Below are 10997 nucleotides of genomic sequence, written 5' to 3' on the forward strand. Positions count from 1 at the left end.
AAAACGCAGGGAAAAGCCCCCATAATTTTTTATTTTCCAGAATCCTATAGATTATGGCTAAACATTGAGTTTTTACTAATTTTGCTGTTGGTTCTCATCAAGAAAATAGGAAACAGGACACAGCGGCAGAGTGGTCATGTCTAGGAAAGGAATGCCGCAAATGAAGACCAGCCATCCTCATGGTTTTAATGATTTTCCTCTTTATTAGGAGTCAGATGGGTCACCCCCAGCACTGCCTCACTCGGCGTACCCAGAAACTTTCATTAAGGGAATTCCTAGAACTATTTTAAGTGTCTTTTTTTTCCTTTTATTTCTCAGAATGGATTGCAGAACAGACATTTTTGAGAAGCCAGGCAAGGTATTTATAGAGAAAAGCCAAACTGGCGTGGAAGGGTTGAAGGTTTAAATGCAGCAGGGCTGTGCTGATGGGTTGGGACCCACCTTGTAGGACAGACTGGGGGGTCCTGGTAAAGAAAGGCAGCGAGGCCAGGGTTTGGAAACATGGTGTATGAGTTTGGGATGCAAAAAGGGATACAGTGATGGTATTTCAATATTAATAAAACTGTTGGGGAGGAACGGAGTTAAACTGGTCTGCAGGTCGGTCGAGTCCACCCAAGCTCTTGGCTGCTTTTGCAACCGGGGATGTTTGGATCAGGCTGCAGGGGAAACCCAAATCAGTTCCATCTCCAGGGATGGAGGTGGTGGGGATGAGCGGCCTCCAGCACTGCTGGATTTCCCCCATCCTTTGTGTTGTGGATTAAGAAAAAGGCCAGACGGACATCTACAAAGGACAGATGGGCCAGGAAAGGCCAAAAACAGCAAGGGGCATCTGCAGCCCATGATCAGCTCAGCCTCCAGGCTCTGTTCCTATCCCACGGGTGACAGCCAGGCTCAGTGTCACATCCCCACCCCGGCACCCACCCCTCCATCCTCAGGGCAGCTTCACTGCAAAGGAGAAGACAAAGTGGCCTCTCTTCATCTCATCCCACCTCAGCTTTCCAAGGTTGGCATCCCCGTGCCATGCTGGAGGAGTGTTGCTCTGCTGGAGAGAGGGATGGGAATTGCTGCTGCTATGAGTGATGGAAAAGCAGCTGTGATCCACCTTGGAAAAGGGGAACAGGACAGACCAAGGTGCTGTCATCCTTTAACTGGCTTACCCAGGGGCATACATGGAGCCAGCACCCAAAGGAAGGGTCTGCAAGTCCTGACCCCCCAACTCCAACCCTTGAGCCCATGGCTGAGGCCAGCACTGGCTGATTTCTGCCCTAAAGCAGAACCCCTGCAGGTGCTTAGTAAAGGGAATATGGAATTTTCCAAGCCTGCCTGCGAGCAGCTGGAGGATTATCTGTTCATCCATCTGCTTCTGCCAATGCTGCCTGCCCGGGATGGGAGCGGGTCGGCGGGAGCTGGAGAGCGGAGCCAGGAGCAATCCCTGCTGCCCAGCTGCTGCTCCTCCTGCCTGGCCAGCAAGCACTGCAGCTCCTCCTGGTCCTTGAACGGGTTCCTGCCATAGTCGTGGCGGATCCAGGCGCGGTACTGCCAGGACAAAGCCAAAAGAGGGTGTGAGGGTCACGGGGGGCTGAGACACCCCCATTTCGATAGCCAGGGCTTGCACCAGCAGGAAGCCAAGCAGAGGCAATGTCTGCTGCATCCCCACCACAGCCAGCAAACAGAAAGGTCCTGGTTTCACAGGAGCTCCCATGCATCAGCCACGTCGTACAAGAAATGCCATGGCTATTTACTTATCATTGACAAGAAGCTGCTGCTGTTCCTTGTACACCCCAATTACCATAGCCAAGCCCCACCACACCTTCTCCCTGCCATGGCAGCGTGGAGACAGCCTGGGCTTGCTGCCACAAGCCACACGGCCGAGCCAGCTCTTGCATGCTGAGGCAGGTTTGTTTGCAGAGCATCTTGCTCAGTGTTGGATGTCTTGAGGTATCTCTTGTGTCCCCCCATTGCTACCGGTGGCCGGGGGCCAGCTGGCTGCAGGATGAGGTCTGGAGGTAGTTGGGAAGCAAGAGAGGGTCCATGGAAACACTTCCCGCTACTGCTGGAATGAGAAATGGCTAGGCAAATCCAGACTGCAGTGCCTGAGAGCATGGACAGGAACAGGCAACCCTGCCCAGTGCTCGTGGGGAGCAGGTGGGACTTTGCCATCTTCCAAAATAGCTGGGAATGGGCTGCTCCAGCAAGCGGGACTTACTGGGATGGGTGGTGAGAGCACACCCAGCAACACTAAACCCCTTACAAAAAGGATGGAGGGTACAAAGACGGGAACACAAAACCTGAGGGTGCAAAGGATCTGAAGTGGGACCGAGCATCAGACTGGGACAGTCTGAAAGCCTGAGCCTGAGCCTGGCATCATCCCAACTCCCGCAGCCAGGGAAAGTCAGGGATTTCCACCGGGAATGCCTGGATTTCTCAAATCCACTCCCTGGGACAGCAGGACCCACCACAGCTTCTGAGTGCTCATTGCCTGCAAGCAGGAAGATCCCTTATTCAGGGATCCCAAGAGCCACAGCTGATTTTCTTGCTAGAAAATAACCCCTGGGAAGTGAAAAGCAAAGGATTTGGGGCAAGCATCCATGCCAGCTGCTCATGGGGTGAACATCCTTCCCATGCAAACCATCCAGAGGGACGAAGCTCCGTGGGGACACCAATCTGACCACCAAAGCTCGGCACCCACCACCCAGTGTAGGAGGCTGGGGGAAGCACCCTGCTGCTGCTGCCAGGCATTTCCTCTTAAAGCCAGAGCAAGAAGTGGTTACAGCCCATTTCCTCCAGCGCTGACCACTAACCCACTGCCCTCCTCCTCTCTCGGGGCCAGGAGCACCCATCCCATCTGGGATGGCACTGGGGACATTGAAATGCAGCCTAGCCACGGTGTGCCAGCACCACAGGGGGACCCTGGGCCACAGGGGGATGGATCCATCACCCAAATGCCTATCTGTGCCCTCTGTCACATCCACGCCGTCTTTTCTGTGCTCACTTACTTCCTTTTCTAACCTTACCCATCATCCTGCTGCTGCGCTCGGTCCCTTCCTTCCTTCTTTATCCATGTAGCCCCAATGAGCCCCATTTGTCAGCTGCACACTCGGGGTAAGCTTCCTGCAGCAATGGAGCCGGCCAGCCCATCCCAGTGAGCATCTTCCCCATTTCTACCTCCTGGGGTCCTGTCTGATGTCCCTGCTCCGGATCGGGGAAACTGAGGCACCAAGGGGTGCTCACCCACAGCCCCAGGAGGTCCCCAGAAGTGTTACAAGGGGGGGGGGTCAAAAATCAGGGACATGTTTTCTTTATCATTGGAGCCGAAACATCCTGGCACACTGATATGTCCTAGTACATTTTGAAGGACTGCAGATAGACTGGGAGACACTGGTTGATAAGGGAAACCAAGGAATTAATAAATAAAGTTATAAAACCAAGAGCATTAAGAGTGCCTCTTCAGATCCACCAGGGACCCCCAGAGACCACCGAAACACCCCTTGTAGACCCCTTTTATGCAAGCACGGTTGATTCGAGAATGATTAAGCAAATATTTAAATGCATTATAATTATATTTAAATTTCAACCAGTCATTGTAACTTAGATTGCGAAATCCTGAAACTTTTCTGTATAAATAAGCTAAGAAAAGTGACCATACTCATGCAAGCTTGGGTGGAATAAATAATACCCCTTGCACCCGGCATCGAATAAAGAATGCCTACTTCTTCGTGCTGTATTGGTGCTAAGAGGTTTTTCTATTCCCAATTTCGGTGACAGAAGGACCAACCTCTTCCTCCCAGGTTTTAACCAACAAGAAATGAGGCTTTTCCTCCTGTCCAGCCCTTATCCATGTCTGCTCCCAAGCACTGCATTTCCAAATTGCTACGGGGATGACAGCTGGGCTAAATGGGGCAATTTCACCTCTTTTCTATCCTCAGCAAGAGCTGAAGCTCAAGTCATTATCTTCTTGCTCCTGCATCCTATCTATATACATGGAAAAGCCACCCTCTTGCAAAAGTGGGGAGCAGGGCATCGCCGGCTGGGTCGGAGCATCCATCCTGGCTCTTCCCCTTCCCCAAACGCAGCTGTGGGTGAGCAAACCCTTCGCCCTCGGAGCCGTGCTCGCAGCAATCCGCCCACAAGAGCCATCTGCAATGCCGATGGTCGCAGGGAATGCAGGGCGTTTCAAGGAAAAGGAGGCTTTCGCTAAGGGAAAATACATCCAAACGCCTCCGCCCTTGGCTCTGTCTTTTGGATTTTCAAGGAAATGCTCACAAACTCTCCAGCAAAACCTCGAGGTGATGAAAAAGCTGCATTTCAGGGACAAAGGAGGAAAGTCCAGCATCTGCTGAGCCCAGCCTGGATTCTGGAGAGTGGGAGGAATAGCTTGGACGGAGCAGGGGACACAGCAAACCCAAAATCACAGTCTGTGATGTGGGAAGGGTTAGGGAGAGCCGACCCAGCCGAGGGAAGCCCCACAGGGAATCTCCATCACCACGGGTGTGTTGTAATCCCTGGGACCATTGTCCGCCCTCCTCCGCGGGTGCTTTTTTGCAAGCCGCTGCTAATGGGGCAACGTTGCGTCCCTCATGTGACAGCGCCTGCCCCCTCCCTTCGGCACCGGGGAAGGGAACTAGGGGACAGGGAAGGGGCTGACATTTGGGACAAAGTCACATGCGGTCCCTGCCCTGCTCCCAGGAGGAGAGAAATCCCCTTGAGCTGCTCGGTGCGGCCACAGAGACCACTGGATCTCTGCTGGCATTCGCCATGGCTCAGTGCATGATGCTCAGGACATGGGGAGGCTTCACTTGAGTCTTGCTTCCAGGGATGGGACCAAGTTTAGGGGTGACGTGGGTTGTGAGGTGCCTGGCACACACCGAGCTGTGGGTCCCTCTACCCTTGCCCTGCTGTGCCCTCCCAGAGCAGTTTTGGACCTTGGTCCTTGGCTGCGGAGGACAGGGCTGAGGACAGGAGCAGGGTCCAGCGTGGGAGGCTGGAGGGCAGCCAGGAGCTGTGCTTTTAAAGGTCTTTCACTTTGCTTTTGAAGGCTTCCTGGGTCAAAAGTGCAGCTCTGGTCTCTGCAACCAGCGCTGTCCCAATTAAATGCGATGTTGTCGTTCCCAACTCAGCTCCAACACAACTCAGCTACAACAGCGTCCCATCCTTGAATGGGACAGAAAGTCACCCAGCCAGGGTTCTTGCTCTCCTAAAACCCACTGCCCTGCATTATTTTGAGGAGGAAAGAGGAGAATTCCTCCATCAACACTCGCTCCTGTCTGACCTGGGGCTCCCAGGGACTTGCTCCTCACCCATCCTTCTCACCATGTCCTAACTGAACTCTCGAGAAAAACATCAGGGCTTTAAACAGCTTTTTTACGTGCACTCGCATAATGTCTGAGCACTTCATTTTAAATTTTCTTCTTTTTTTTTTTGCACGCATGCAAAACCCAAAATCCCCAGGTAATAAATAGCTCGGGCAAGCAGCTGGCCCCTGCAGCAAGCCACATGCAAAAAAAAAAGCAGCGTGTGTTTCCAGATGCTGCAGACACGTCTACATGGGGACATCGGCGAGAGCCGTGCACGTTTGCTGATGCTGCAGACAATATATGGGGTATATATGGGGACATCGGTGCAGGACCCACCTCCGGCAGCAAGGTCGCCTCGTACTCCTGCAGCTGCTGCTGGAAGCCGTGGTTGGGGCTGACGTAGGACCGCACGGCCTTGGTGGCGGCCAGGCAGCGCTGCCAGCCCAGCTCGGTCACCGTCATCAGGTAAGCCACCAGGATGGTGGTGCTGCGGGAGACCCCAGCCAGGCTGGCGCGGTGTGGGGGAGCAGCATCAGGGAGAGACCTCGTCCCACCACCAAGTACACCCATGGGGTGCACCCTCCCATGGCCACCTGCCTTTGTTGAGGTGCTATTGGGGCTCCTCAGCTCGGCTGGTGGCCACAGGCAGGTGGCTGCCCCCCCTGTCACCTCCTTTATCTTGTCCCATCTCTTTGGATGCTCAGGTTTTTGGGGCATGGACCATCCATCCCCATGGGTCTCGGCAGCAGAGACCATGTGTCACCACCCCACTGTTCATCATCTCCTCCTTTTCCTTCCCAGCCCAAGTGATGTTTGACATTGAGGACACTTTTTGGGGGCCCATCCCCACCTCCCAGAAGATGGATGTGAAGCGGTGACATGAGGCGGTGATGGTGGCACTCACCAATGGACCAGGCAGCCTCCCCCACCGAGCCGGCACTCGTGGATGAACTGGATGCACTCCTTAAAATGCTGCATCCTGCAAGGAGAGAGAAAGGGGGTGAGGATGAGGGGGATGCTCACCCCTGCAAGGCACCTGTCATGTCCCCCCAAGGACTTCCCACCACCCTGGGGCCACCAAAGCGAGATGGGAGCTGAGATCCCTCCTCAGGAGAAGGCAATGGGGCTGATCTGCATCTGCCAGGAAGGAAATGACCTGGGAGAGTTTCCGGGTGATTTCCTGCTTCCCAAGGCATCAGGAAGGGAGCACCGTGATGCCATAAGCTGGATCAGACCCAGGGGTGAGTCAGCCTCCAGGACAAGGTGTCACGTCCTTGTGCCCAAGGGACACACACACCCCCACATCAGAGGCTGTCCTGAGCCATTGGCTCCCCCCTCATTCCCAAACGATGCCAAAAACACTGGGTTCCCTCCAAGGGAGAGATGCTGGTGAGAAAGAGGACATGAAGAAGGTGGTTCCTGAGGGATTTTGCCTGCAGGTCCCCAAAATGGGGCAACTCCTTTATCCTCCTTGCCCCAGGCAGCCCCTCTGGCCCCTTCGCACCCCATGGAAAGGTGCTGGTACTGGGGAGGTAGGGCTGCCAAAAACACCACAGGAGAGTCCTGCATTCCTGAAAGCATCACCAGAAACAGCACGTTAACTCAAACCAGAGAGTTTTGCAGCAAAACGGGTCAGATCAGGGAGCCAGGGCTTTCTGACCTGCACACTCGGCAACATGAGTAGTGCCCATTTTTTCTGAAGGCATGGAGACCCAAAAATCAGGATAAATAACTCCATATGGAGTGGGGAAATAGAGGTGGGTGTTCATGGAGGAGTTGCAGAGGCTCCATGAGATGTATTCCTCCTGCCCATCACTGCATTTGATGCTGGAAGCTGCTGCTGATCCCTCCTGAAGACACAGGGCATCTCCAAGAGCTGATGCTGAGCCAGATATTCGGGTCCTCAGCACATATTCACAATAAACATTGCCCATCCCTCCTCACCCTCATGATCCTACCGAACCTTGGGGCAGTTTTGAGGCAGAAAACTTGATTTCGGGTAACATGTGCTGCTGGTGGACTCTTTGAACTGCCTGGCATTCAGCCCTGGTATTTCTGGGAGAAGAAGAGCATCCCTTTGGTATCAGAGCAGCCCAGCAGTGACTGAGGGAGCCAGCAGCCCCTGTACTCTGGTGCTGGAGCCAAACTTCCTCTGCTTCCACGTGATGCGCCTGCGGAGCCTTCCTGATTTCTCAGAAGCCAAGGCATGAGCTACCACAGTTTTTGCCCCCACACTGAGGGCTCAGAGCCAGCTTCCCTGTGGGGACAAGGCAGAACCCTCCGAAACCTCTCCCATCCCTGCTATACCATGGGAGGGGATGCTCCTCACCCTGTCCTGGAAAGGGATGGAAGGGGATGCTCCTCATCCTTCCCTTCTCATGGGATACACAGCGCTTCCTCCTCCACCACCACAGCAAACGGAGCATCACCACTTGGGAAGGCATTTTCCTGCCTAAAGCTTGTCCTGGGGGATTTCTCCTCATCAAATCCATCTTCACAAGGCAGACGGCATCCTCCAGGCCCTGCATTTTGCCTACACAGGTCCAAGCTCTCCAGGTCCCTCCACTTCAGCTGGGACCAACAGGGATGCACCTCGCTTGCAAGGATGCGATGCTCTCACCTCCCTCAGCACAATCCCCTCCACCCCTCTCCGTGCACACAGCATCAACCCATCCCATTCATCCTCACCTACTCCAAGGTTTCTTTTTCCCCTAAAGAAAAGCTCTCGCTGTGCTTTTCCAGCCTGGAAGCGTGGGATCAATTTGTGGAGCCCAGAGCCACTGAGGTCCTGAGTCTCAAGCATCTTCTCTGCAGGACACAAAGTTCACCAGGATTGTGAAATCCCAGGCATAAACTGACAAGCAGAAAATAGTTCCTTGAATAAATCTTCCTTTCGGCAGCCAGGCTTATATCTTCTTCTTTTTTTCCCCCCTTTTTTTAACTTTTTTCTCCATTCTGGTGGACATACCGCAAAATTAAAAGAAATGAGAGAAGAGGAAAAGGAAAATAACAACCCCCCCTCAAAAAAAAAAGAATCCCGGTTCTTGCTGAGGCAGGGTTTTCTTGTAAAGCTGCTCTTTCCGCTCAGCGAGAGCATGAGCAAGCAGAATCACAGCCCCGGGGCACGGCTGCTCCCGAGGATGCTGGAAAACCATCAACGGGCTCTTGTCCTGAAGTTTTGGGCATTTTTATGGTTTGATTGGTGAGCAAAATCCCTCGAAGTCACCCGTTTTCTGGCGGCAATTGGTGGTTTACGTCACCCAAAGCAGTAGTGGGGTGCTGAGACCCTCCCAGTGCCACCAGTGTCTGCACCCATTGCACCCCAGCACCACATCCCCTGGGGTTTCCCTGCACCATCTCCTGCCAGATTCACCTCGTGAACATCATTAAATGACTCACCAGTATCTATGCTCTGTATGGGGGAAAAAAACATCAATTTTAATAAATATTTTATTTCTCTTCCCAAGAAAAATGCCTGGAAGACCGACACAAATCACTCTCTTTCCAATGCTCTGATTTTCAACCCTGCTTGGTAGAATAGCTCTGAAATTTGTTGGAAAATTACATTTACTGACTGCAACCACGCACAGAAACAGATTTTAAGCCTTACTATAAATGCTATTTACGGCCTGAGAATGAACCGCAGCTTCTGCCAGGCTCAGCAATGATACCAAGCTCTTGCAGCACAAATAAACTGAACCTTCATTTTTACCAAATCTGAGCTTTTTTTTGCTGACAAACACCAGCGTGCGATGCCTGGAGGTAAAAGGACGTCAAAGGACTTACAGGTTTTGACTGGAAGAATCCGAGGCTGAGATACAGAGATAGGTCATGTCCTGCAATGTAAAGATGGATGTGGTAATAAAATACCTCCAAAAAACAAAAAACCCCTTATTTCTCTCTATTCCATCCCTCCAGCTGACCCTTCAGTGATAGGAAAGCCAAAATCTGCTTTTGGGTGCCATCGCCTCGCCCTCCATGGGTAGAAAGGACCATGAAGGGTCACATCCACCCCACTCTGGGCTATTTCCCCCCCATTTCAGCCCAGAGGAGAGATGAAGCCATGGGGGATCACAACGACGCTCAGGAGCCCCCCCTTTCCTGGCGAGCCCCCCCAGGAAGCCGTGTGTGAAGGCGCCCTGACGAAGCCGCTCTCATCAATGAGTTATTTCCTCCCGCTCCTTTTAATACATGATAAATCATCCTGCCGCATGTTGGCGTAGGTCAGATTACTTTCCTTTCTTTCGAGCTTCGCTTCCTCGATCCTCTCTGTTCTGAGCTAAAATTGGATCCTTTTCATCTGAGCTTTTTTTATTCTTTTTTATGCTTTTCTTAGTGAAATGGGTGGAAAGCCTCCCAGCCAGAGCTGAAACGGCCGAGCACCAGCGATTGCCTCAGCTCCCTGTGGCATCGCTGTCACTGATGCAGCCCAAGCCCTTGGGCCACCATTGCTTCCCTCCAGCCCAGGACAAATCGGGAGGCTGGGAAAAGTCAGTTAATTAAGGAAGGAAAGGTCGGAACAGGGATATTCCCATGCTGGAAAGACCCAGGTTGTGAGGACAAGTGTGGGCGGGCTTTCCTGTGCATCATCTCCAACCCATCCATCTCCACTTGTAGAAGCTGCCAGAGAGGCTGGGGGATAAAAACAGAGCCAGACAGATCCTAATCCACATCCTCACCCAAATTTCAGCTCCCCAGCTTGCAGGTGATGATGGAGGCAGATGGGTGGAAGGGGACCACGCACCAGGCAGGGGCACAGGGACCAGTAGCCAAACACCAGCAGGTATTGCAGGATGAGCCATGATGGGTTGTGGGTTCCCAAAATCTGGCTGCACCACGTCTGGTGCCAGCCCGACCTCCCCATGCTGGCAAAGCCACCGTGCCAACCAAAGGAGCAGCCAAAACGACCCCATTCCTCCTCAAACGCCAATCTCCGACTAACTGCCTGGCTCCCAGCGGCTTCCCCTTCCCCATCCCTTCTTGGGGAGCTGGGCCACACATGGGAACGGTGCTGGGGTTTGCGGTTCCCGAGCCGGGGCCGTGATTGACACATTGCTCAACCCACCATGCCTTTCCGGTTCCCCTTTCCACCAGCCCTGCTGGCTTGCTCCGTGTTGTAAGCTCTCTGTGTGGTTTGCTACCCCGTCTGGCCGTGCCCCCCAGCCCCAGCTGCTCTCCCTCTGCCAGCCACCAGCCGTTTCTCCGCACCCTTTTTATGCAGCCTCCTTCCTTCTCTCTCCCCTCCCCATGTTACTCAATGCTTCAGCAAGGAAAAGGCCCAAGCTGGTGTTTTATGGGGCTCCCTGTCCATCGTGGCCCCCAAAACTGAGGGGTCCTGGCAGTTCCCTTCACCTTCTGCAGCATCTCAGGATTTGGGAGCTGGCAGCGTATCCAGCACCGGGATGAAGTACAAGTTTCATCAGCTGCGAGATGAGCCCGAGCATCTCCTGCCAAAACCCAACCCAGGTTTTGGGAATCCGCAGCCCATCATGGCTCACGCCATAAAAACCTGCTGGGATTTGGCTGCTGGTCCCCTTCCACCCAGTCCCTGGATTTCGGCCCAGCATCTCCACCATCAACCCCCCAGCAGCTCCCTCCTGCCTCAGTTTCCCCCACCCACAGCCCAAAAGGTCCACAGCGCCCGAGGCTGGGGGTAAGGGAGAAGGCAGGCAAAGCAAGGGCGGCCCCGACACGCTTCCCAAG

General features: G+C 53.6%; 1 protein-coding gene across 1 annotated transcript in view; it reads right to left on the minus strand.

Moving 5' to 3' along the window:
• Positions 1–1341: 1341 nt before the first annotated feature.
• Positions 1342–10997, minus strand: part of LOC104546100 (dual specificity protein phosphatase 22-A-like) — a 12356-nt gene continuing 2700 nt past the window's right edge. Inside the window, exons 4-7 of the mRNA XM_010191392.1 lie at positions 9081–9130; positions 6199–6273; positions 5631–5802; positions 1342–1536 (exon numbers count right to left, since the gene is read on the minus strand). Coding sequence (XP_010189694.1) covers positions 1342–1536; positions 5631–5802; positions 6199–6273; positions 9081–9130 — 492 coding nt within the window. The remainder of the gene's footprint in view (positions 1537–5630; positions 5803–6198; positions 6274–9080; positions 9131–10997) is intronic.

Source organism: Mesitornis unicolor, unplaced genomic scaffold (genome assembly GCF_000695765.1).
Source record: "Mesitornis unicolor isolate BGI_N332 unplaced genomic scaffold, ASM69576v1 scaffold17939, whole genome shotgun sequence".
Lineage (NCBI taxonomy): Eukaryota > Metazoa > Chordata > Aves > Mesitornithiformes > Mesitornithidae > Mesitornis > Mesitornis unicolor.